The following is a 26522-nucleotide window of genomic DNA, read 5'->3' as shown; positions in this document are numbered from 1 at the left end:
TACATTTGTAAATTTTGCCTTAGTGGGTGTTCAAGATTCTTATTTCTATAAATAGTCTTTAGCCTTGTTCTAGGATACAGGTTCTTGGAAACAGTTTTAGACTTTGGGGCGTGTTTTTAAACTGCGATGACAGGACCAGTGAAGTGTTTATTTTAGAGCTATTTTTGTTGAGGTAGAGCTCTTTTGTGTATTCTACTTGATAACTTACTAATTATGAGGTTTTTCTAGTTCGTGAGTTGGAGACGGGCATTATTTTATTCCTGTGCGAGAGATACAGGTAATTTTTTATTTATTCCTTTCATTTCTTTAAATTTAATTTTTATTTTATTAGTTTTAAAAAAACGCTTTTATTTTTTCACCAGACCAGGACATGTGGAAGTTCCCGAGCCAGGGTTTATACCTGCACCACTGCAGTGACAATGCTGGATCCTTAACCCACCGTACCAACAGGGAATTCCTCTATTCTTTTTCAGTGGTTCTTTCCTCTCTCTTTCTCACACACATATACAAGCACGCACATGTACACACACACACACACACACACACACACACACAGTGATCAGTACCCAAAGACTCGGGTAAACTCCAGACTTCATTATGAAACGATTACCATGATAAGTCTAGTAATCACAAGACTTACAAAGTAATTACAATATTCTTGACTGCATTCTTTAATTATTTAACACTTAAAGAATGGAAAGGAGACAATCAGGCACAGATACTGCATTTCTGAAACTCAGTGGGCAGAGTCTGAATGCTTCTAGTAATGTAGGTTAGAAGCTTGGGTTATTTCAGAAGCAACTGATAAGCATAACTTATTGGATGGTGTCATTCAGATATAATAATTCTTTTTTTCCAAAAGATTTTGCCTTTTTTCTTTTTTCTTTCTTTCTTTTTTTTTTTTTTTGGCTTTTTAGGGCTGCACCTGTGGCATATGTAAATTTCCAGGCTAGGGGTTGAATCGGAGCTGCAGCTGCCAGCCTACACCACAGTTCACAGCAATGCCGGATCCTTACTCTCTGTGGGAGGCCAGGGATCAAACTCACATCCTCATGGATACCAGTCGGGTTCATTACTACTGAGCCATGAAGGGAACTCCCCAAAAGACATTTCTTAATAAACAAAACAGGGACTGTGTCTAGAACATTATCAACTAACTGTCTATTTCTTAAGGGGTCATTGCAGATTTTATGAGACCATTCTTATTTTAGTTTAGGGTAACCAGAAAAACAAAAAGAAATATGATCATAACAGTTTAAATGAAGAAGATGTGGGCTGAGAAACCAAACCAGTAATGAAGTTATCCTGAGTCCCAGAAGGGGAAATCCCTGCCTTAGAAGTTGGTGCAGGAGTACTAAGTACTGATTGTACTAAGAAGCAATCTCCACTTAGTTACACGGAGATTATGTTGTTCTTTTTCATTATCAAGACAATCCAAAGGAAACGTCTAAAAAAAATGCACCCCCATCCCATATAGTTCATTTTATTGCAATAACGCCACTCATTTGACCTCAGAAACAGAGACACTGCATTCCAGAAATGGTATCTCAGTCTATTTTACTTGTGAAAAAGTATCCTACAGGCAAGGAAAGTCCTGTGTATTACTCAGTAAAAATTGGCTGAATGAATCTGCCCTGAGAATAAATTTCTTTTTTAAGGGGGTTAAATGATACAAAATAATGACTTAGTGTTGTAGTAAAATGTTGTTAATTTTATTAAAAGCAGATTCCATTTCTTCACATAGTTATGTAAAGTTTTGTGGGTTTTTTCTTTTTAAGCCCATTTTATTGTATGACTTCATAAGGGTAAGTTGGTTCAGTGAGCCTGTCACTGATAAAGACACGTACAAAGTTAGCACCAATTATCTATAAATGCAGATACCCGCGACCCTTCCAATATGTACAATTTCCCTTTACACAGACACATATATATTTACAGCTAATAAATAACATTTCAAGGCATAGCATCGCTCAAATATATATATGTGTAGAAGCCAGACTTCCCAGGGCCAGACACTGAGTTCAATTTTCTTCAATTGATGCACCCTTGGTCCAAACCCAAATCCAGAGAATTAATGAATTAGCAACAAAGGGGGATGCCAACAACAAATCGCACAACGTTTTATTTTTAGAGCGAATTCATTCCAAGCTGGCAGATGGCAATCACGACATTCATCCTACTTTGTACAGACACAACCCTATTTCTCAGAGGAAGGGCCGAAGTTCTGGCACCACTGGAACAATTTCTACTCCAACGTGTTCTAGTGCAGCTCTTGATCACTGACCTTCCAAGCTGTGCTGAGGAGTAATCATACATGTGGGGCTTCATACATGAATAAGTGTTCAGACACCCACACACATTCAGTTTGGATTCCCAGCAATAGCCTCTGAGACCTTTGACTTCTTTACCATTTTGTATTAATATGTAGAAAAGCATTCTGAAAATATGAGATCTGGTTTATAAATAATCGTTCATTCACTCCCGACTAGTTGTTAAAACCAACAACTCTCATGACATTTCACGTGGTTATAGCAATTGAGAATTCTTTTAATTGCCCACAATGGTTTTAAGCACTGCTTATGAATGTATCCCAGTAACTTTTCTTTCTTTCTTTTGTCTTTTTAGGGCTGCACCCACGGCATATGGAAGTTCCCAGGCTAGGGGTCCAATGAGAGCTGTAGCCACTGGCCTACACTACAGCCACAGCAACTCGGGATCTGAGCTGCATGTGGGACCTAGACCACAGCTCACGGCAACGCTGGATCCGTAACCCACTGAGCAGGGCCAGGGATCGAACCCACATCTTCATGGATGCTAGTCGGGTTCGTTAACCCCTGGGCCACGATGGAGCTCCCAACTTTCCTATTGTAAAAACAATCCTTGCCCAAAATTTGTAGGAGTTTGCATGATGCAAAATTTGACCTTGAACACGTTATCTTATCAAAATTAGAGAAAAACATGCTCAAAAACTGACTGAAGTATGGCTGAAATAAGCCTAAAATTGAACAGTAACCATCATATATTAAAGGATTTCAAATCAATGAATGCAATTTTGACAATCTGATAATAAAATTATGCTACCAATATCTTTCTCTATAGTTAAAATTATGTGTCAGATGATGATAACAGGCTCATTTTAAATGCCTACCCAAAGAACATTGTTAAAATACAATTTGAGACAAAGCAAAAAAAAAAAACGAAGGGAAAAGACTGACCAATAAACTGCAAAGCCTCTTAAGACTTAATTGATCTAACTTTTATATCTCTTTAATTTGTAACTTAGTTATGATGCAACCAACTGCAAGAGTGTTTAAAGCTTCAGTGCTTTATCAACTCTGTTTTCCCTTCCTCTCTCCAAGTTACTAGTTCCTGGTTAACTCCTAGGCTACATCCCAATGGCAAGAGAAGATTCATTCCAAGAAAGTATTTTGACAATTAAGTACATGGGTCCAACTCAGGCTATAAAAAAATCACCTTCTATATTTAGACTTGAAGACAACTTTGAGAAGGTATCAGTCTGAAAAATGCAGAATTCCAATTAGAGTATGAGGTTCTAATCAATTTTAGGCTACAGCTAAACTTACTACACAAAGACCGCTGATTATTTTACCACAAGCTCAAACAATTCTTCTTTCTTTCCCAAAGGACAGAATGCAGTGCTTTTCATATCTGCTGTTTTCTAATGTTGGAAGATGTGTCATTTGGCCACTCTCTCCTCAAATTGAAGTAGCCACATTTTTAATGTTTAAGACCGTCTCCTAAAATAACTAATAAGGCTAGAGCTGGGATTAATACTCGGGAAAATTCACTTTTAATCTCCCAAAGCACTGGGCATCTTTTGTAAAATTTATTTTGTTCTTCATAGACTCCACGTGCTGTTCCTTCTTCTGTACATTTGCTCAGTTTCTGAGAGAAAATAGAGGAAGGACGACAATTTATGACCTGCCTACTGTTTTACAACCCTCTCCCTCCCCCGCTTCCCTCCTCCACTACCTTCCCAATGAATAAGTATTCAATGGAAATTCTGAACAAAGGTTGTGAGAATAAACCCAGGGGAAATGTGGATAAGGAATCAGAGGAAGTGGCAGGCTCGTAGGAATGAAGGACGCTCTAATATTTACTTAGCCATGTTCTGATAAGGCATATCATTTTCAAGGACTGAACCAAGTGATTTCAAAACTTAGGAAGATTTCTTACTTCTAGAACTTGTTGACTAAAATATCTGCTTTTTCTTTTCCTGTGATATGCAATTTTGGAAGTGTTATGATCAGAAGATGAGAAAAAGAGAAGTTTTTATCGGATTTAATTTAGTCACAGAGGCAAGCAGCTACAGAAAATCTGATTCAGAATGACTTCCTAGAGAAAGTTCAGATATTAAAAAAAGAAAAGCTTCCTAAATGTGTGTTGTCTTAGTAATCTTATAATCAGATAAGGAATGTATCATTGGACTGTCTCATACTAAGTCTTATAACTTATATAAATAATACGACCAGGAATACTTTATAAGCAGCTGGAGTTATTGCCTAATTTTTTGAGTCGTATTTTTAAAATTCACATTATAGATTTAAAGTTGCGGGTGATCTAGGGAGCATGTATATGCATAGGTGTGTTTGTGTAGGTTTGTATGTGACATAAAGGCCCATGTAAAACTTCACATAGGAGTCCTTTTCAAAGAATTTAAGCAAATGTGGAATTGCCTTAGATTTGTGATGAGGAAAAAAAGAAAACAATGAACTTCTTAGTAGAACAGCCTTTGCTTAGATACAAATTCAGTTATTCTCCCTGCCTGCCTCAATACCAGTAACTATTCTCCCTTTCAAGTTTATCTTGAGTGCTCTTACATAAATATTTTTAATCCAGATGGCTTCATCTTGCCACTCAAAGTATATAGGCCATACTATGTAAAAAATAAAAGAACATAAACACATGTGCATAGAGAAAGTCTGAAAGGATATACATTAAAATGTTAACTGGGGGTGGTCCCTGGGTGATAGTTATAATGATCTGCATTATCTTTTTTGCTTATTTTCCCTAAACTATTCAAAATCCATAATTATCCATGGATAAACTATATTATCAAATAGAAATGAAAAATAATAGAGATATTCCACATAGGGCCTTTAATACCTTTTTTTTTTGATTGGGCAATTTTTCTTCTTTTTTCCTTTTTTTTTTTTTAGGCAATTCCTTTTCTGCACTTTTGTCTATAAATGTAACTGGGAGAAGACAAACCAAAAGCCATTGGCTTTTCTATTTCCAGGTGCCACTGACTAACCTTTCCCATTGTTTCCCGTGGCACTGGCTCATATGTTAAGAGCTGAGCTTCCCCCCTGTATACCTATAAGCCATTAGCACTTGGCATCTGGCTGGGGAATGAGAGGAGGAACGAATGCTTTGGGAATTCAGGAGGCAATGGGGAAGGTCACATGTTCTGTCTCTACTTAGCGCTGACGCTCTGGAAAGATTCAGCTGCCAGCTGCCAGCTGCCATGTGGATTAGCCTTAAAGGTCAGGTAGAAAAGAGCCAGGCAGTTGTTTCGAGGTGGAAAAGGGAACAGTCTCCGAAACACTAAGTCCGTTAGCTTTCCTTCTTTGGGGGTTTTGAGATGGATGCTTGACGGCTGCCCCTTTGGCTCTCTGGCCTGGGATCTGCTGGCACGCGCAGAATCGGGAAGGACTCTGGATGTAACTGTGGTTCTGCTCCCCTGAGAACATCCTGGGAAGAGCTGAACTCACAGCCGCAAGGACGGCTACTAACAGGATTGTATGCCTGCACCCGGGGTGTGTAAAGGTAGCAAGGTTGCAGTGCAGGAAGAAGCAGACATGAAGATTGTGTGATAGTTCAAGAGGTAATACGAAATCTCAAAAGGTCACTTGGGGTGAAGGTCAGAGCTGGCAAAAAGAACAGAAAGAAAATAGAGGGAGGACTACTGAAAGCAAATGGATCAATCTTGTGTGTATGAAAGACCACCCAAAAGTTCATATCAGATGACTCAATCCAAGCCTTTAGTTGAGGGCTGAAGGGCAATGCAGGAAGCATTGCAGCCCTTGGAGTGCAAGTTCAAGACACCCAGAGAGCTTAGCCCATGATGCTCACCAGCCAGACTTTCTATTCAGAGACTTGTCGTGGCATTTCACAAACACCACAGAGGACTTTCCTTTCTGCAGGTGAGACTTCTTCTCCCGGGAACAGAAGATCACCCTGTGGAAGAAAACGGATGTGAACATACCGTACTGGGGCAAGAAAAAGAACTGTTCAAAAATAAATGGTTCTGGAGTTCCCGTTGTGGCTCAGTGGTTAATGAATCCGACTAGGAACCATGAGGTTGTGGGTCCGATCCCTGGCCTTGCTCAGTGGGTTGGGGATCTGGTGTTGCCGTGAGCCGGGGTGTAGGTCGCAGACGCAGCTGGGATCCCACATTGCTGTGTCTCTGGTGTAGGCCAGTGGCTACAATTCCGATTCGACCCCTAGCCTGGGAACCTCCATGTGCCGCAAGTGCGGCCCTAGAAAAGACAAAAAGACAAAATAAATAAATAAATAAATAAATGGTTCCGTCAGGGCTGTTTAAATCCTGTGTGATTGTTCTGATTGCTTTGGTGTTTCCAGTAATGAACTGTTTGTACTCAGGCCATTCTGGTCAACAGGTTATTTGAGGGCTTTACCCACTGTTCAACAATAAAGCTACTTAATCAATACAGACAGGTATACAGACAAGCCTGGAGTAGGCTTAACATACAAGCTTTCACCTAAAGATGATGCAGGAACAACTTTACCACTTCTTAGTGTCTGCCTTAAGGAATTCACAAGCCAGCCTTCAACTGGCCCTGCTGGACAAACAAATACTCTGTATAGCTTCTCCATTCACAACTTTTCCCCCACCCCTTTTTCGGTTATAAAAAAAAAAATGACAGGGTGTTCCCATCGTGGTTCATTGGTTAATGATTCTGACTATGATCCATGAAGATGCAGGTTCCATCCCTGGCCTCGCTCAGAGGGTTAAAGATCCAGCGTTGCCATGAGCTGTGGTGTATGTCGCAGACGCGGCTCGGACCCTGAGTTGCTGTGGCTGTGGCGTAGACTGGCAGCTGCAGGTCCAGTTCCACCCCTAGCATGGGAACTTCCATGTGCAGTGGGTGCAGCCCTAAAATAAGCAAAAAAAAAAGGACAAAGGAGAAATACATCATCAATCCTAATTTAAAGAGGCATTTTTATTCACAGTAATGGCCTACTATAGTTTGCAAGTTCCCTGTACGTTTAGTGTAACAGTTTTAAATCCTATGGGGCTCTCTATGCCGTTCATTTAATTAATTATTTTTTTCTATTTTGGCCGCCCCACAGCATTTGGAGTGCCTGGGCCAAGGATCAGATCCAAGCTGAAGGTGCAACAATGTCAGACCTTTAACCCACTGTGCCGGGCCAGGGATTGAACCTGTGGCCAGGCGCTGCCAGAGAATGCTGCAGATCCCACTGCACCACAGTGGGATCTCCTGCAACTCATTGTATAGATGCATGTGGAGTGGGGTGATGGAGAGGGCATTCCAAGATAATCTCTTCCTTCTTGAAGTTGTTGGTTTTAATCTCGAAATGTCAAAGAGGCTTCTCTGAGGTTCTCTGCATGTTTTGTGCTTGCAGGAAATGGTGCTAAACGAGAATCTGAGATTCCTGACTTCCCATCTCAGCTTTCCCTCGATCACTGTGGCATTTCAAGGCTTATGTTTTCTTTCCATAAAATGCAGAAACAATTACTTACCTGGTATGATACTAAAAATACGCTCCTAAAAAATGACAGGTCTAACTATCTAGGTAATAGAGTTTGAAAGATAAAGGTTATTGAAGTCTCACCTGAATGTTGGAGGCTCTGGACATACAATTTCTGAGCAATGACATTAGAGTGAGTTGAAAGGGGATGAAGAAAAATAAATTTAATTACTTTTTTTGAGTCTCTCCTGCCTTCACTCTGATCTTCTCAATAGCAAAGCCAGGGCTGCTCCACCAGTTGGACCAGCTGAAGTATGAATCACTGATCCATTTCAGTTTCAACATTAGCAACTCTCCAATATCCACCTCTGTGTAAATTAGAAAGGAGTATGTCTTATTTGTGGAGACTTCAGGCCTGAATTAAAAAAAAAAAAACAGAACATATCTGGTTAGTTCTGGATATCAGTTTTTGTTTTTTGTTTTTTTTTTTCCTTCTTCCTCCCAAGATGTAAACAGCTTTCTTGTTGGGGGGGAATTTTAAAAATGCAAAAACTGTCCAACAAAATACACAGGATGAATGTCAGTGGCATTGAGTGTATTTTAAAACATTCTACACCTCTTTAATGTATTCCAACTCTTATCCTAACAATATGAACTATTTAACAATTCTTAAGAGGAAAAATTCATAAGTCCATCATTTGGATATATTACCTTCATATATTCAATTTGTATTGATTTGTTGAACATATGTTTACTTTGTTACTGTCATAATGTACATAAGATTCTCTGTTATTTCTTTGTTCACTTCATGTTTTACCTTCCACTTTTTTTTTTTTTTTTTGGACTGCACCCGCAGCATACAGAGGTTCCCAGGCTAGGGGTCAAATCAGAGCTGTAGTCGCCAGCCTATGCCATGGCCACAGCAACGCAGGATCCGAGCCGAATCTGCAACCTACACAACAGCTCACAGCAACACCGGATCCTTAACCCACTGAGCGAGCTAGAGATCGAACCTGCATCCTCATGAATCCTAGTCAGATTTGTTTCCGCTGCGCCACGACAGGAACCCCCTACCTTCCACTTTTTTATGTAGTTTTCTATTGTTACATTTTTAGAGGCTAGATTGATTTTATTGATTTGTTCAACCACAATTCACTGAACCATTGCCTCAGTTTTGGGCTCTTGCTTTGCTTCTAATTTATGCTATCATATGTCCTACTGTAATGAACATCTTTCGCCATAGAGCTTTTAACAAAATTTTTTGTTGAATATGCCTTTTTCTAGGTGCCTTATTCCTCCTGTTCCTCAGACCAATGGTTAAGGCAGGTAGCAGTGCCATGGGGTTACTCACAGGGTGAAAGGGATGTTTTCACTCTCGGCCACGGTGCCATATAGAGAGATCTCAAAGGCCTGGTTGGTGTGGGTATCACTCTCAGTCCCAGAAAAACGCATCTTTACTTGGTAATGGAAGACTGTAGAGAGGAAATTAGAACACATCCTTTTAATCTTTACGGAAACCCTACAGCCCCAAGAAGCAGGCAATTCTGAACAACAGACCACATCTTACTAGAGGTCAACAGGAACTGTTCACACAAGACTCTAAGTGTGGCTTGGAAAGATTGCTTTGCTTTCCTTTTTTTTTTTTGGCCACGTCTGTGACATGTGGAACTTCCCAGGCCAGGGGTTGAACCTGCGCCACAACAGTGACCCAAGCTATAGCAGTGACAATGCCAGCTCCTTAACTGCTAGGCCTCAGTCACGGCCAAAAAGAGGCATAAAATGGGTGCCTCTACTGAATATATTTTACTTTGGGAAACTGTTCTTCAGTGCCCTCTCTTACATCCTATGTCTATCTGGACCCCAGATAAGCTGGCCTTTCTGATATTAGCTGCTCTTGCTAGATTTATCTGATTATCTCCTCTCCTGTCTCCCCTTAATTCCTGCAGTTCTTGCTCTGAACAAGCTGCCAAGTTTGAAATGCAACTGTGAACAAATTCATGATGAAATGGGAATATCTTTTTTTTTTTTTTTCTTTTTGAGCGCACCTGTGGCATATGGAAGTTCTCGGGCCAAGGTTGGAACAGGAGCTTCAACCCATGCTGCAGTTGCTGTAATACCAGATCCTTAACCCACTGGGCTACAGCAGCAACTCCTAGTTGTGTTTTAAAATACAAGTGGTTCTTTCCTTTACTTAAAACAAACTTTAGGACTTGGAAGACACTTTCTGTCAAGGACCGGAGAGTAAATCTTTTAGGCTCTGTGAGCCGAACAGTCTCTGTCCCAACTACTCAACTCTGCCGTGGTGGCATGAAGGCCACCTCAGTTAACACAGAAACAAATTGGTGTGGTTATATTTGAGTAAAACTATAATTACAAAAGCAAATGGTGGGTTGGATTTGGCCCACAGAGCCATAGTTTGCTGACCCTGGATGAAAGGTTTCAAGCCAACTCAGAGCCTGGTACTAAATGTCATGGCCCATGCTAACAGTCACAAGTACAGAGGCTGGTGGCAAGCAGAGCTGCTGCATAATGGAATGCACTTCTGTCCCAGGCCCGACTGGCAAGGGGAATTAGGGCCTTCAGTAAAGTGGATCAGTACAACTCCCTCTCTACCAACAGAAATGCAGGTGAAGACCCAAGGTTTAGCAACATGGGTTTTGTTTGGTTTTTGTTTTGTTTTTAAAGGACCACACGTATGGCATTTGGCGGTTCCCAGGCTAGGTGTTGAATCAGAGCTATAGCAGCTGGCCTACACCATAGCCAATAGCAACATGGGATCCGAGCCACGTCTGTGATCTGCACCACAGCTTGTGGCAACGCCCCGTTCCTTAACTCGCTGAGCGAGGCCAGGATTGAACCCTCATCCTCGTGTTTATTAGTCGGGTTCGTAACCCACTGAGCCACAATGGGAACTCCAGCAACATCGTTTTATCATCCCCGTTACAATGGACAGCATCAGTACATGTGATGCAAAGAGTGCGTCAGAACGCAGGAGCAAATCAGTTTTCCTCTTCACCACCGTCTCCAGCCTACCTTTGTAGGGCATCTGAGCACGAGTCTTCAGGTACATTTTGCTGCTTCTTTTGGCTCTGACCTTATTGATCTCATAGCCCAAGTTGTTGCAACGGTTCTTTCTGCAACTCAGGCAGAGCCCTTTCTCAAAGGCTTCCTTTGAATTGCACCGGTAGGCCTTACTAGGATTTTCTTCATTCAACAGAGAGTCGATGAAGAGATGGATGGAGCGCTCATGGGAGCACTTCACTAGCTGGTCCACATCTGGAGAAAAGGAGACGTGAAGAACATTTCAAGTCCGTGACAGCCCACAATGTGAGTTTCCTCTTGCATGTCTAAAGCAGTTGAGGTGTGATGTGAACATAAAATGGTCCCAGGATCTTGTCCTGTGACTCCTGGATTATAGGTCCTATTTCAGGAAGTATTCTTTTTTAGGGAGGTACCCAGAGTGGCAGCTTTTCACATACTCCCGAGAGTGTCAAATCTGCAGATTTACAGGGAACTTCTGACACGTCTGCTGTCTTCTATTTGTATGTTTACGAAGCATAAATAAGAGCATATAATAAGAGACTTCCAAGATAGAAGTTGTTTTCCCCCAGTTTATCACACCCTTCTCTTGTATTGAAAGCATGTGATACTTCTAGATGCTCCTAGAAACATACTTCTAGAAACCACATCATAAAGGGCATAATGGTTAAATTAATAGTTATTTTATCAGAGATATTATGTATAATTAAGGGGTGTATCACTGCCCATGATTTTTACATTAAACGAATCTTTGAACTAATCAGCAATGTTAGCAAAGTGCACCTACTACCATAAGCTTTTATAACAATTGGAAATGGTAATAATATTACTACTTATAGCATAATTGCTGTCATTTCTATAACGTGTGCCCGGAACACCTGAGCATATTGACAACAGCTGGGTCTCATTGTCCACAAAGTATGCAAAGTTCCCTTAAAACTAATCATAAAATCAATACAAGCTAATGTGATTATGAAGGTAAATATTGAAACTGAACATTGTATTTTCTTCTTTAAAATGTGGACTATTTATTCTCAGAGAAAGGCAATTTGTTTCTGAGTTGTGTATTTTTTTAAAAGGCTAACAAAAGAAATGTGGGCTAGTTAACATGTCCTTTACTTTCAGTAAAATTCTTAAGAACTGGACTGGTTTTACAACTGTATTCAAAGATAACACCTTATCCAAGGCAGTGCAGTTTTCTTGTCTAAATCTCACTTTTTTTTCTTTTATTGCTGCAAGTGCAGTAGTCAATGTAGTTTATAATATAAGAGGAAATGTCTGTCTGTCTGACCACAGGAAGTACTAAGGCTCTGGAGTGATCGTGCTGAATGTGACAGATGGCTTCAGAAAGATAGCTTGGGTAAATGTGTACATTAAAACTCTGTGGAGGGAATGGGATGGACCGGGATTTGGGGGTTAGTAGATGCAAAACTATTCCATTTATTTATTTGCGTTCTTTTTAGAGCTGCACCTGTGGCATATGGAAGTTCCCAGGCTAGGGATGGCATTAGAGCTGCAGCTGCCAGCCTATACCACAGCCCCGGCAACAGCAACGCCAGATCTGAGCTGCATCTGTGACTCGCACCACAGGGCACCACAGCTCGCTGCAACGCCAGATCCTTAACCCACTGAGTGAGGCCAGGGATCAAACCCAAATCCTCATGGATATTCGTCAGGTTTGTTACTGCTGAGCCGCAACAGGAAATCCACAGACGGTTACATTTAGAATGGATAAGCAATGAGGTCCTACTGTACAGCACGGGGAACTATATCCAATCACTTGCAAGAGAACATGCTGGAGGATAATAGGAGAAAAATCATATATATATATATATATATGTAAGACTGGGTCACTTTGCTGAACAGCAGAAATTGACAGAATATCGTAAATCAGCTATAATAAAAAAATTCTTTAAAAAAACAAAGGAAACTATATACTTGTGGAAAATGGATAAGGCCCTGGGTCAACAAGAGTGAAGAACGAAATTTACATTTAAATAGCTTCTAAATCCGATCTACCTCCAAGGCCTCTCTCTGCAATCACACGGATGGCTTCCCCAATGTTACACCCTGGTTGGAAAGTGCCTCCATTGGGATAAATGTCAACATGCCCTACTGGTTTCTGGATTCCAATACTTCGGCCAGGTGACCCTCTGGTGAATGTGTGTAAGACGTCCACAAAATCTGCGTCGTCGGGAGAAAGGCGGCTTGGAGCTTCTGCATACTCGAAGTTGGGTCCAGCTGGATCTAGGCCTTAGAAGGAAAACAAAAAGTCCTCAGGGATTTTTAAGTTCCCGTTCGTTTGGGTCCCACTTTGGCAATCCATTGCTCATTTGCATGGAACTGGCAGCCACAGAGACTCTTAAAAAGTGATTGGATCTTTCAATGACTGAGATTCAGAAGAGCAGGTATAGCTCTTTCTCAAAGAAAATTTGTGTTTCTCAGACTAGCCATGAAATAACAACATTCACTCAGGATGACTTGATTCCCTTTTGTAAATTATTTCTGAGCCTGGTTAGAAGGTCCTTAAATAGTGCTGGGCTCTTTCTTCCTCTCTACACAGGCCAAACCATCTATTGCCCCCGGCCCAGATGATAGTTTTTTTTTTTTGTCTTTTTTCCTTTTTCTAGGGCCACTTCCCACGGCATATGGAGGTTCCCAGGCTAGGGGTCAAATCAGAGCTGTAGCTGCCGACCTACACCACAGCCACAGCAACTCGGGATCCAAGCCGCGTCTGCGACCTACACCACAGCTCATGGCAATGCCAGATCCTTAACCCACTGAGCCAGGCCAGGGATCAAACACGAAACCTCATGGTTCCTAGTCGGATTCCTTAACCACTGTGTCATGACGGGAACTCCCTATGGTCCTTTTTCTAAATGGCCTCTGGGGTTGGTCCTTTTTCATTTTCCCACTATTGAAGTGAGGGGTGACATATGTGTGTGCAATACTCTATCAAAGCACAGAGTAGAAGGAAGAGGGAAATAGATTTGTCAGAGATACCACCAGGCTCTCTGTGTTTAACTCTGCACTGTTTCCCTTCTACTGTCTGTTGGTGGTAAGGCCATGACAGCGAGGTCTGGATTTTATCTTATTGCAGAAAAATAGCCCTCCCGTGAGATAATTAAATGGCCAGGCATACCCAGAAGAGTACCACTCACATAAGGGTATTTGACAAACATTCTGAATCTCTTCTTTTTTTTTTTTTTTTTTTAATTTTCTATTTTTACGGCCGCACCCATGGCACATGGAAGTTCTCAGGCTAAGGGTCGGATCAGAGCTACAGCTGCCAGCCCATGCCACAGCCACAGCAACTCGGAATCCGAGCCGCATCTCTGATGTACACCACAGCTCATGGTAATGCCAGATCCTTAACCAACTGAGCAGGGTCAGGAATTGAACCCACATCCTCATGGATACTAGTTGGGTTTGTTTCTGCTGAGCCATAAGGGGAACTCCCTGAATCTCTTTTAGAATTAAACAGGTATCTCAAATCTTTTTGTGGTAAGAGAAATGCTTATCTTACCAGTAATTCCTTTTTTTTTTTTTTTTTTGGTCTTTTTACGGCTGCACCTGCAGCATATGGATCTTCCCAGGCCAGGGGTCCAATTGGAGCTGAAGCTGCTGGCCAATGCCACAGCACTGCCAGATCTGAGCCATGTCTGTGACCTACACCACAGCTCACGCAACACTGGATCCTTAACCCACTGTGCAAGGCCAGGGATCAAACCCGCACCTCATGAGTACTAGTCAGGTTTGTTGACTGCTGAGCCCCGATGGGAACTCCATCTTACCAGTAATTCTATTGACCTTCTTCTTGGTCAGACTTCCCGCAATGCCAGCAGCGTGGGCTCCAAGGCTGTATCCCAGGAGGTGGACATTGTTCGGAGGATAGTTAAATTCATCCTTCGGAAGAGGGAAAGAAAAAGGGGTTTTACAGTTCTTCGCAAAATAGCAATTCTAAAAGAAATAAAATATTGTTTGCCACATATAGGCAATATTGAAAAATTAATTCTACTGATTTTAATTTCTTGTTACAGATAAGAGGAAGATATACTACAGTGCTGAGATTTTTCTCTTTCTTTAGCAACATACTGGGAGTTCCCGGCGTGGCTCGGTGGTTAACGAATCTGACTAGGAACCATGAGGTTGCGGGTTCGGTCCCTGCCCTTGCTCAGTGGGTTGATGATCCGGCCTTGCTGTGAGCTGTGGTGTAGGTTGCAGACGCGGCTCAGATCCTGCGTTGCTGTGGCTCTGGCGTAGGCCAGTGGCTACAGCTCCGATTAGACCCCTAGCCTGGGAACCTCCATATGCCGTGGGAACGGCCCTAGAAATGGCAAAAAATATATATATATTTATACTTAAATAAGAAAGTTTTTCCATAGAGTTGAAATAGAAATGTATGGAAATCTGAATTTCCATATATCCGAAAATATATGTACGTATATATATATGAAAATATATGTACATGTGTATCTATAGATATTTACATGTGTAGATACATACATAATGAATATGTATTTAACTTTAACCCATTATTCTCCAATCTAAATATCTTGCATCACTTTATTCTTTAAGACTAGCTAAGCAATGATTTAAAATCAGAAAATACTACAGGGAGTAGAGACCACGGAGATACCCGGTCCAGTCCCCTCCTTGAACAGATGAGAAACTGAAGTCCAGGGAGCCTGATCTAATGTGCCCAAGTTTATTCTCCTGGTTAGCGAAAGAGTCAAGAAAAGAACTTTTGTCTTTTAATGATCAGTCCAGTAAACACAGCTTATTTGTTACCTTCAAGCATTTGGCTTCAATCATTTGACCCAGGATATTAGCTTCCTTTCAACCCCCTGATACTTTTCAAGGTAAGCTTCAGAGGACAGCCTCAGAGAGTCAAAGGGAGTAAAACCAAAGACCCTCAGCCACCTCATAGCCTATAGACTTTCCCTGCCATTTCTCCCCCCACCTTTTTAAATTAAAGTGTATTTGATTTACAAGGTTTCTGCCAATATCGGCTATCAAGCAAAGTGACCCAGTCATGCATATAATATATATATACATTCCCTTTCTCATATGATCTTCCATCATAGTTCTCTCCCTACCATTTCCTTTCTAGCTCATCTCCACCACTCCCCTAACCTTCAACAAACATCTGGATCCTTAATCCGCACTAAGGAATAATTACCATCAGTATTTTTTGTCAAAGAGATTGGTATTCTAATGGGTCAAAGCCAGGACGACATTTCCATGTGCCAGCCAAAGGTAGGGAAATATTTGGCTGAACATGACATCCTCCCTCTGCCCTGAAATAACAAGCTTTTGTCCATTCTGCCCACTTAGTTCTTGGTCTCAGCAAATCTATTCACCATGAAAAATATCACAGGACAGGGCAGGGCAGGACTAGGCCTTCTGGGCATTATAGTTTTATCAGTCTTGCCATCATGCTGCTTTCAGCTGAAAAATAAGGCCCAGGCTTATTCTGAAGATGTGAGTCGACCCAGAAAATAGCGATATCTAAGTGAAAAGGAAGCAAGACAAGCCACTTGTCCAACTCTAGCCAAGAGATCTGTTTTGGACACAAGACTCCTTCCCCCAGTCTTACCGCCATCCAGTCGATAAACGTGGCCACATCCTGTCCCACCAGCTTGGTGTATCCCGCAGATATTGGATAATGCTGCTGGGCCCGAGACAGCCAGTCCACCACAATGACGTTGGAATCCGGTTCCCTCTTGTATAGGGCAGCCACGAGTTTGGGGACCCAACTTTCATACATTCCTGTCACCTGAAGAGGATGATACAAGCGTTCTTAAAACACCCGCTTACGACTTGTTAGGATATGTCAGCCCAATACACCTACATGAAATGGAAAAAAAATGAAATTTCGGGAAGCCTGTTGGCTCGGACACAAAAACCAAAGCACAAGAGTGTTCAGAGTCTCAAGTCTGTCCTTCCGGGGCAAATCTGAGTACATTAGAGAAGGAAGGCATTGAGCTCAGGAAGGGCAGAACAATTTACCAATGCTTTCAATTTTTTTTTTTTTTTTTTTTGTCTTTTGTCCTTTTAGGGCTGCACCCACAGCATATGGAGGTTCTCAGGCTAGGGGTTTAATTGGGAGCTGTAGCTGCCGGCCTAGGCCATAGCCACAGTAACTCAGGATCTGAGCTGTGTCTGCGACCTACACCACAGCTCACCAGAATGCCGATCCTTAACCCACTGAGCAAGGCCAGGGATCGAACCCACAACCTCATGGTTTCTAGTCAGATGCATTAACCACTGAGCCATAAGGGGAACGCCCAATGCTTTCAATTTCAAAAGCCTATTTTATAAATTCAGTACAATTTTGATAATTTACAGTATTCAAAGGAAAGGTCAGTCCCAGAATTCCTGTTGTGGCCAGAATGTTAAGAACAAAACATAGTGTCTGTGAGGATGTGGGTTTGATTCCTGGCCTTGCTCAGTGGGTTAAGGATCTGGCGTTGCCATGAGCTGTGGTGTAGGTCAAAGATGCAGCTCAGATCTGGCATTGCTGTGGCTGTAGCATAGGCCTGCAGCTGCAGCTCTGATTCAGCTTCTAGCCCGGGAACTTCCATATGCCATAGGTGTGGCCACAAAAAAATAAATAAATTTTTCTAGAAAGAGGAAAGATCAATCTGAATAAGTTAAAAGTTTGCAACAGAATACAGACTATTTTAAAAGAAATTTACTTTAAATACTTTCAATTGGGCTAATAAATGTTCCCCAACAGGATTATTTTTGGGGATGTGAATGTCCTTTTTTTCTCATAAAGGGTCATTTATGTACAACATTTGATATGATAATGAAAAAGTCATTTTAAACATATTGATCTATTCTAACAGAAGGTAATTTTGTTGAGTAATCTCTTAACACACAAGAAAATGATTAGTTTCAGCTCAGACTGTTTTGTTTGTTTGTTTTGTCTTTTTAGGGCTGCACCTGCAGCCTATGGAAGTTTCCAGACTAGGGGTCAAATCGGAGCTGTAGCTGCTGGCCTACACCACAGCCACAGCCTTACACCACAGCCACAGCAATGCCAGATCCTTAACCTACTGAGCAAGGCCAGGGATCAAACTCATGTTCTCAGGGACCGCTAAGCCAGGACAGGAACTCCTCATCTCAGACTTTTTCACAATTCTCTCAAAGTCTTAATTATCAGAGTGCAAATTAATGAGGTTTAATAATCACATTTCCCAAATTATTATATTGGTCCTGTTTGGAGATAAGCATGCTGCCAATGATTATCTTTGCTTATTGTTGATAAGGGGACCCAAATTCAAAGTCGAAAGAACTCTATGGAAAAATTTAATTTATGCTATCAGAGAGGAGACCTTGGACACTTTTGCAAAGATGCTCACTTTAAAATAATTGAAACATATTAAAAAATGTAGATGAGAAATTCTCTTGTGGCAAAGGGGGTTAAAGATCCAGCACTGTCACTGCAGTATCTTGGGTCGCTGCTCTGGCATGGGTTCCATCCCCGACCTGGGAATATCCACCTGCCATGGGCCAGCCAAAAAAAAAAAAAAACACCCCAAACTGCAGATGATAAAATTCCACACCATCCTGCCAGGAGCCCATACACAGCAACAACCAGATTTAAATCCCCAATTTAATTACCTCCTCCTAATACGACCCGAGAGCAGATCATATTGTAGCCACGGTAAAGGTTACTCAACTATGTACTCAACAGACAAAGAAGATTCTGAAATTCATGTTCACGGTAGCTTTTAAGGAGAAGCCTGAAAAAATCTATATTTTTCCTAAAGTAAAGCCAATAGAAAAAAGTAAGACTCTTGAATTCCCAAACCAAGGGACTTCCTTTGAAACTTTGATCTTAGGTGGTGGGTTCTTTGAAATCTCTGCTTCCACTTTGTTTCATCTATTTTCTAGGCTAAAACATTAAGACATGAGCTCTCACATCACTCCTGACACTAACAAACGGCACCATTTTCTCCCACATTGCTGTCTGTGCTCTGCATAAGGAAAAAGCATGCCTGGGACTCAGGTCCACCGATTACTTCTATGAACACAGGTGCTGTTTTAACCTTACCAGCCCACCTTCAGAAGAAAGGGGTCAGAATCAGATGATCTGGAAGTTACTCTCTACCTAAATTTCTTCTTGTGACCCTTTTGGTTCCCAACCTACTTGCAGTGATAAAATGCCAGCTCTATAAGCTATGTCAACCATGAAGAGAAAACAAAGAAAAGGCAGGAGTTCCTGTCATGGCACGGTAGAAACAAATCCGACTAGGGACCGTGAGGTTGCGGGTTTGATCCCTGGCCTTGCTCAGTGGGTTGAGAATCTGGCGTTGCCATGACCTGTGGTGTAGGTCATAGACACGGCTCAGATCCTGCATTGCTGTGGCTGTGGTGTAGGCCGGCAGCTGTAGCTGTGATTCGACCCCTAGCCTGGGAACCTCCCTATGCAGCAGGTGCGGCCCTAAAAAGCCAAAAAAAAAAAAAAAGAGGCACAAAGGTGGTGTTAGCCCATTAGGAACATGTTTAAATCATCTTTGGACCTGTCTCAGTGAGGCTGCTTCAAGTCTGGGTGCGGCCTGGGTCTCTGAGGGACCCAATTGGAATGCCAACCCAGCACAAAACCCTAAGGAACAGATCCTGCCTCCATTTCTCCTCTCTTGGAAGTTGAAAGCTGGCCACCCTTTGCAGTTGCCTTTAGAGAGAGGTTGATGTCATTTCTTGAGAATGCAGGATGAATTACTCCTCCTTTCAGCCAACATCACAGTGAAAACCCTGCACTTCAACACAAGCAGGTGGCCAAGCTCCAGGACAGCTGTGTCTGAGCTGCCTTCTGGGATGGGTCCTGTGCACATTACATGCTAAGCATTCTTTCGGGTTTCTCATGACAAAGCTGGGAACCTCCTCTCTTCCCTTGGTCCTCCGCCCTTGAGTCACTGAGCCCCTTACCTCAGATAAGGCAGGACAATCTCATTTGCTCTTAGCCCTCATTATAACTTTTTTTCCATACTATTGGTGCTAACAACTAATCTGGTCCTTTTTTTTTTTTTTTTTTTGCTTTTTAGGGCTGCACCTACAGCATATGGAGGTTCCCAGGCTAGGGGTCTAATTGAAACTGTTGCTGCTGGCCTACACCACAGCCATAGCAATGCAGGATCCGAGCCGCATCTGCAACCTACACCGCAGCTCACAGCAAGGCCAGATCCTTAACCCACTGAGGGAGACCAGGGATTGAATCTGCAACGTCATGGTTACTAGTTGGATTTGTTTCCACTGTGCCACAACGGAAACTCCCACATCCTGTCTTTTTTTTAAATCAACATAAGATACTGCCGTAAGTAATTCCAAACTCAGGGATAGAAAACAAATACCTTCTTCAGTTCTGGAAAGGTATGATTTCCTAGTTTTCTCTTCTGAGCTTCCTTAAATCAGTACTTTTTTTTTTTTTTTTAAATTCAGCCGCGACTGTGGCATATAGAAGTTCCCTGGGCCAGGGATCAAACCTGAGCCAGAGCAGCCACCCAAGCCCCTACAGTGACTATGCCACAAGAGAACTCCCAGTACTAATTTTTAAAAGCTTTGCTTCTCAGGCATGCAGCTGAACTTGAAGCCCTCCTTAACACCTGCACCACTGGTCCTGTTGACCCAGACAGGGAGTTCACTGAAATGGCTGGGATCAGTTACCCAGTAGCTGGATTAGTTATCACACAGACCAGCTGACTCTGGCCCACAGCCCGTGGCCTAGACTCTGAGCCCAGATACTCAAAACTGTCAGGACGTGGGATGTGAAGAATAAAAGTGGAATTATTGGGCAGTAGGGTTAATGATAGAAACAGGCACAAACCAGAGTTCCCATCCTGGCTCAGCAGTTAACGAATCTAACTAGCATCCATGAGGACGCAGGTTCATTCCTTAGCCTCGATCAGTGGGTTAAGGATCCCGCATTGCCGTGAGCTGTGTTGTAGGTCACAGACGCAGCTTGGATCCCGCATTGTTGTGGCTGTGGTATAGGTTGGCAGCTGCAGCTCTGATTCGACCCCTAGCCTGGGAACATCCTGGTGCAGCCCTAAAAAGACAATTAAAAAAAAAAAAAGAAATTGGCACTATCCACTGATACTGGGTTAGTCTCATTATCTTAGTGTGAGAAGGAAACATGTTTTTCAAAAATTCCTAAGTTACAAAATTCTCTCAAGGATAAGATTAAGATCCCTGAGATAGTCAATTTATTTCTGTCATATAAATGTTTATTAAGCCTAAACTTTTCTGAAAAATATTAAAAACCAAGTTTTATATAGAACCAAAATGTTTCTAAAACTGCCAAAGATGACTTTTTTCTACTGAAACCTCTTAAAATAAAAAGATTTATGTGAGGAGTTTGGATATGTAACTTTATCATAAGATAGATAATTTGCTAATTTAACTCTAGCAAATAGATGTATTTTATTAAAATAAGTATTTGTGTGAATTGTTAATAGTTGCCTTCATCTCTATAAAAGTTAGAGCAATTGTCCTACCCTGTCCATAACAAAGGCACTTAAGTTATGCAGGAAATAAAATTGGGACCAGGGGTATTGGTCATTAGCTAGTTCTTCTCATTAGAATTTAGTATCACCACATTCACAAGCTCTGACATAACAGAAATATATCTCTTTAACCATCAAATTTTATATGTCTTCTTAATAAACAATCAAAATGGCCCACTTGAGTAAAACTATTGAAAACCGACTAAAGTGGTTAAGTAAGAATCATTCCATAAAGGGGACTCTCTGTTATATTTCAAGAGAACTACTTTATTCATATTCTTTAAAAGTGAATTCAACCACGGTTTCACTTTTTCTAATCATCTTGCAATTCCATGGCTAGCCCTCTTTCATCTCTAGAAAAGCTCCCTAAAGTTTATAATTGGATAAAGTTGGGAGGGGAGGGCGTGCAATCTAATCTCAGTGTTTTACAGGTCAGTAAACTGACATGAGCCACCTCCCAGAGATGAGAGGTGGCTGCTTCTGAAAGGGAACAGACCCGATAGCCCTCCCCACGCCCCCCGTGTCCTCCCCCTGCCTTTCGTCTGCAGAAAAACTTCAGCTAAAGAACAAGTTTAATCAGAGAAGTGAGTAAATACAGAAGCAAAGGAAAACCGCCAAGCCGGACAAAACAATAGTTTAGGCATTAAGCAAACTCAAGGACCTAATTTAGTTCCTACTCAAGGGCACTAGAGAAAATCGTGAGCTGTATCCTATAAGCTGTCTTGCAGTTACTGAAACAGTTAACTACCTGATGACCAGACCAGAGCCATGACAGAAGCTGCCGCAATCCTGAGAATTGGCCGCAAGAATATGGGAGCAAACTGACCCTGGAACTGAAGATGAACTGTACTTAAAACAATCAAAATAACGCTGGTCAGACCACTGCATGACCAATTTCAAGATGCCTGTCAAGAGCTGACACTGCTGTTTCTGCATGTAGCCCCCTCTTTCTGGCGACGACACCTGTGAAACTCCCATTCAAAAGCTCCTGTCCACTGATAATCGATTGGGGGGAGGGCCAGGCTTTGGACAGGAGTCCATCCCCTGCCCCTGCGGCCAGCCTCTGAAATGAAGCAAACTTTCCTTTCCACCAACCTTGCCTCTTTTTTGGCTTTAGAGTGGCGAGCAGCCAGACCCTACTTTTGGTAACAGATCCTCATCACGGAGCCGGAGATTGACAAAGCCAGACCTGAAGCAGCACCTCCTCCCTCCACTCCCGCCCTCTCCTCACCCTGACAGGTTGTCTTCCGTAGAAAAGGACGTTGGTGACGTGCGGGATGAATCGGGATCATGTCAGGGGTTCCACCAGTTCCTCTACATGATAAGCTACTTTCTGCTCTGGATTTGAGCAAAGGCTCACGGGAATGGCTGGTTCGAGGTCATAGCTAGGTATTGTGGGAAAATGAAGGCTGGCACTGTCTGGAGGAAGTACCCGTGAAACTGTGGCTTTAGTTTCCTCAGTCTCCACCCCAAGCCAGAATGGTCTTTACTCAAATGTAAAGCAAAGCCATCACTGGGCTCCCCCAAAAAACTAGGGCAAGCTAATCAGAATGCCTGGTCCACACCAACCTGCTCCTTCCTAAAGAGCCTCTCTTACCGTCCAGCCATGGATCACCACAAAGGTTTTGCTGCTATGGTTGAAATGACAGTTAGCCACAGATTCTGTCACTCCAGGAATGAGATGGCACGTGTCCTCAACTGTGTCTTCAGGGGTCCTGAGAGCAAATTTACTTTCGATGTCTGTAAAATCTCTTCCTCCTGAAATTCCTGGAAAGGGAAAATTGGACAGGAGGTTAATTCATGGGTTATTTGTTTTATTTGCTGGACTCGTCTCTAAGGTTCACAAGCAATCCAAATCAATGATATTTTTTGTTCCTAAAGTTTACAAAAAAAAAAAAACTACCCTCTGAATGTGGATTAAGAGAGAATTATCCTACAGAGATACTCAAAATTGACAGGGACAGCCTTAAGATTAAGACTAAGGGGAGCCAATTAACCCTTCGTTGCTCAGCAGTTAGCAAACCCCACTAGGATCCATGAAGATGCAGGTTCGATCCCTGGCCTCGCTCTGTGGGTCAAGGATCTGGCATTGGTGTGAGCTGTGGTGTGGGTCACAGATTCTGCTTGGATCTGGCGTGGCTGTGGCTGTGGCATAGGCCAGCAGCTGCCGCTCCAGTTCAACCCCTAGCCTGGGAACTTCCATATGCCATAAGTGTGGCCCCCAAAAAGCAAAAACAAAACAAAACAAAACAAAACAAAATAAGATTAAGATTAAGAGTTAAGCCACGTTGATCTCTCCCGTGTTTTTTATCTTCCTTCTCCTTCAATCAGGGTGTGTGTGTGGTGGGGGGGGTATGTATATATAATTTCAACTTAAGTGAACAGCTATTTGAGAATCTCTTGGTTAATTTAATCTCCCAAAATGAGTTTAAGTGCGGCGGCCAAAGTTTTGCTGCCAATAGTGTGGGAGAGAGGAGCGACCAGAACCCAGGCTTCTGGATTCCAGTTCAAAGCTCATTCTTCCAGGGTACCCTGGCTCAGGGCATTCAAGTTCCATGTACTTCATATATGATGTCATTCTTTTTCAATCTCTGATTACATCAAAGGATTGCTTTCCTGAAAGTATGACACAGGAAGGCTTGAGGGAAGGTTGTTTCCTCCTCACTAGCATTATTTATTTATTTATTTATTTATTTATTTATTGCTTCGCTTAACAATAAGAAAAGTTGAAGCCTTTGCAGGGAGGCTTTTGTATGGAATTGGTCCCACCCCTCACGACAAGGACATCAGTTCGAAATGTTTTTAAACAATTGTTTAGCGGCTTGTTCAGGAAGATCTGTGCTATGTATGAGCCAAATTCATTCCCCAAGTTCTTTCCCCAAATATTTCTTTTCTCACTTGTGTCTTTACAGTCTTCTACACAAAGTCGATGCTTAAAATACTACAGCAAAGGTGGCTTTGGAAAGAATCCGCTTTGGGGACAAATACTTTCAAGGGGGCAGGTGGAACCACGTGAGTCTGCTCATCATCGTATACATGGTTCAACAAGAAACGGGAGTCCTCAACTTAAAAAAGAGTGAACAAACAGCAGCTACATGTTTGAAGAGGGAGTATATGTGTTTCTCAATGATTACAAATATCATGCATTCTGAATACAAAATATACTTTTAAATTTCATAACCTCTTCATAAAGGTTGTTGCAATAAAATAATGCCTGGGTTCTATGTGTATACAGATTGGCTGTGAAGAAACAAATGTCAGTAAGATGGTAAGAGGAAAATTAAAGACAGGTGCATTGGAGGGGGGGTATATTCTTTATGCTTAGCCAGTAAAACTGGGCAAATCTTATTGCAGACCAAATTTTTACAAAACATTTTTGTAAGTCTCCTAAATATGTGTGCATGTGTTATGTAGCGGTGTAAGAACTGACCTAAAAACACTTTGCAAGTGTAGGTTCCCAACAATAAAATTCAAGATATACCAAAAAAAGAAAAAGGAATCCACTTTGCTTCTTCCTAGTTAATCCCAAAGTGAATCAGGAGAGAAAGAGAACTTTGGCCTATCTTTTGACTCTCTGGACGATACTTCTAAATGATGATAAATCTTCACAGGGTATTTGTAGTCAGTGCTTAAAACATCACAGTGAACACTTTAAGTAAATTGTATTATAAATAAAATCAAACTCTTTTACAAAACAAGCTCACCAAAGAACACCAAGGGGAAATTATATTAGGGGAAGTTATCTAATTTCTTGTCAGGTAAAAAAAGTCAAAAAACTTATCTGGAGTTCCCACCATGGCGCAGCGGAAACTAATCCGACTAGGAACCATGAGGTTTTGGGTTCGATCCCTGGCTTCGCTCAGTGGGTTAAGGATCCGGCGTTTCCGTGAGCTGTGGTGTAAGCGGCAGACGTGGCTGGGATTTGGCGTGGCTGCGGCTGTGGCCGAGGCTGGCAGCTACAGCTCTGATTAGACCCCCTCGATTAGACCCCCTAGCCTGGGAACCTCCATATGCCAAGGGTGTGGCCCTAAAAAAGTACAAAAGACAAAAGACAAAAAAAAAATTATCTATTCACCCTAGGAAGGTAGTAACCTGTAGATTTCAGATTTCACTATTTAGAACTTTCAGAAGATAAATAATTGAGGTTGTTTAGAAATACTTCTACTTCCTTAACCTAAACTTCCTCTCTTTTTACAACTCCAAAGTTGAAAATCCATAATTTCAAATAACATTGCAAAAATGAGGCCAATAGAAAAAAAAAATAAGAATGATATAGTATAGCAAAAGTACAGGCATTGGAATCAAGCTTATATTATCACCTAAGGACTAGCCAACTTTCCCAGTTTCAATTATTTTTCAAAGTTCCTTGGGCAAGATTGTGATGGCCTGCTAAGTGATTCATCATATACAACGAATTGATCACACATACATACTCATATAACACACATAGATCTCTAGCACCTGAACATTCTAAAGTAATTTATTCGAGTAAGAAACTGTGATGTGTAAAATTGCACTTGACTTTTTTCTTTCTTTCTTTCTTTCTTTTTTTTTTTTTTTTTTTTTTTGGCCTTGCCTGAAGCATACAGAAATTCCCAGGCCAGAGAGCAAATCTGCGCCACAGAACCGCCCCAAGCTACAGCAGTAACAATGCCAGATCCTTAACCCAATGAGCCAACAGGGAACTCCAGTAAAATTCCACTTGAAAACCATTCATCTACAGAGAATATTCTCTGCCTCTCCTCTTATTGGACAATGTGGGTCTTCCTTTTCCTCCCTAACCAGAAAGTACTCTGGTAGCCTTATTATTTATCTGATGGCGGAAGAGAGATAGATTTTTAATCTGATTCCGCTTTCAGATTCTGCTCAAGTTCTTTTATGGTTAGAAAGAGCTTTGGAAAATTGAAAATGAAATTCGTTCACCCTCTCTCACATCAATCCACATCAAACAACTCCTGCTTCCTCACTTAACAGTCTTATTTTAACATGTTCTATCAGCAAGCTTTTTAAAGCAGAAATAATCAGAACAATCTGGCAGACATATCTCGCCCACCATCTATTTGCCAAACTGATATTTAAGATGATTATCCTGCATAACTTCAAAGGATACCAGTCACTGTTAGTTTTTTTTTTTCCTAGAATTATGCAACATTGTGGCTCTAGTGTTGCTGGTGGTTTGGAAATGACTAAGAATATTCTTTGAAATTCTTAAGGCAGGCTTTGTAGATTTCTATGAAATAGAAAAGTTTCTTCAATCTGTAGATTTTGTAT

At 41.7% G+C, this 26522-nt stretch overlaps 1 protein-coding gene across 1 annotated transcript in view; it reads right to left on the bottom strand.

Annotated features, from left to right (window-relative positions):
- Positions 1-2096: 2096 nt before the first annotated feature.
- Positions 2097-26522, bottom strand: part of LPL (lipoprotein lipase) — a 29791-nt gene continuing 5365 nt past the window's right edge. The window contains exons 2-10 of the mRNA XM_047760915.1: positions 22849-23018; positions 16337-16516; positions 14532-14643; positions 12757-12990; positions 10732-10974; positions 9050-9170; positions 7931-8113; positions 6097-6201; positions 2097-3906 (exon numbers count right to left, since the gene is read on the bottom strand). Of these exons, the coding sequence (XP_047616871.1) occupies position 3906; positions 6097-6201; positions 7931-8113; positions 9050-9170; positions 10732-10974; positions 12757-12990; positions 14532-14643; positions 16337-16516; positions 22849-23018 (1349 nt within the window). The 3' untranslated portion in view covers positions 2097-3905. The remainder of the gene's footprint in view (positions 3907-6096; positions 6202-7930; positions 8114-9049; positions 9171-10731; positions 10975-12756; positions 12991-14531; positions 14644-16336; positions 16517-22848; positions 23019-26522) is intronic.

This window comes from Phacochoerus africanus, chromosome 15, assembly GCF_016906955.1.
Source record: "Phacochoerus africanus isolate WHEZ1 chromosome 15, ROS_Pafr_v1, whole genome shotgun sequence".
Classification (NCBI taxonomy): Eukaryota; Metazoa; Chordata; class Mammalia; order Artiodactyla; family Suidae; genus Phacochoerus; species Phacochoerus africanus.
This window is presented reverse-complemented; position numbering and strand designations above follow the sequence as displayed.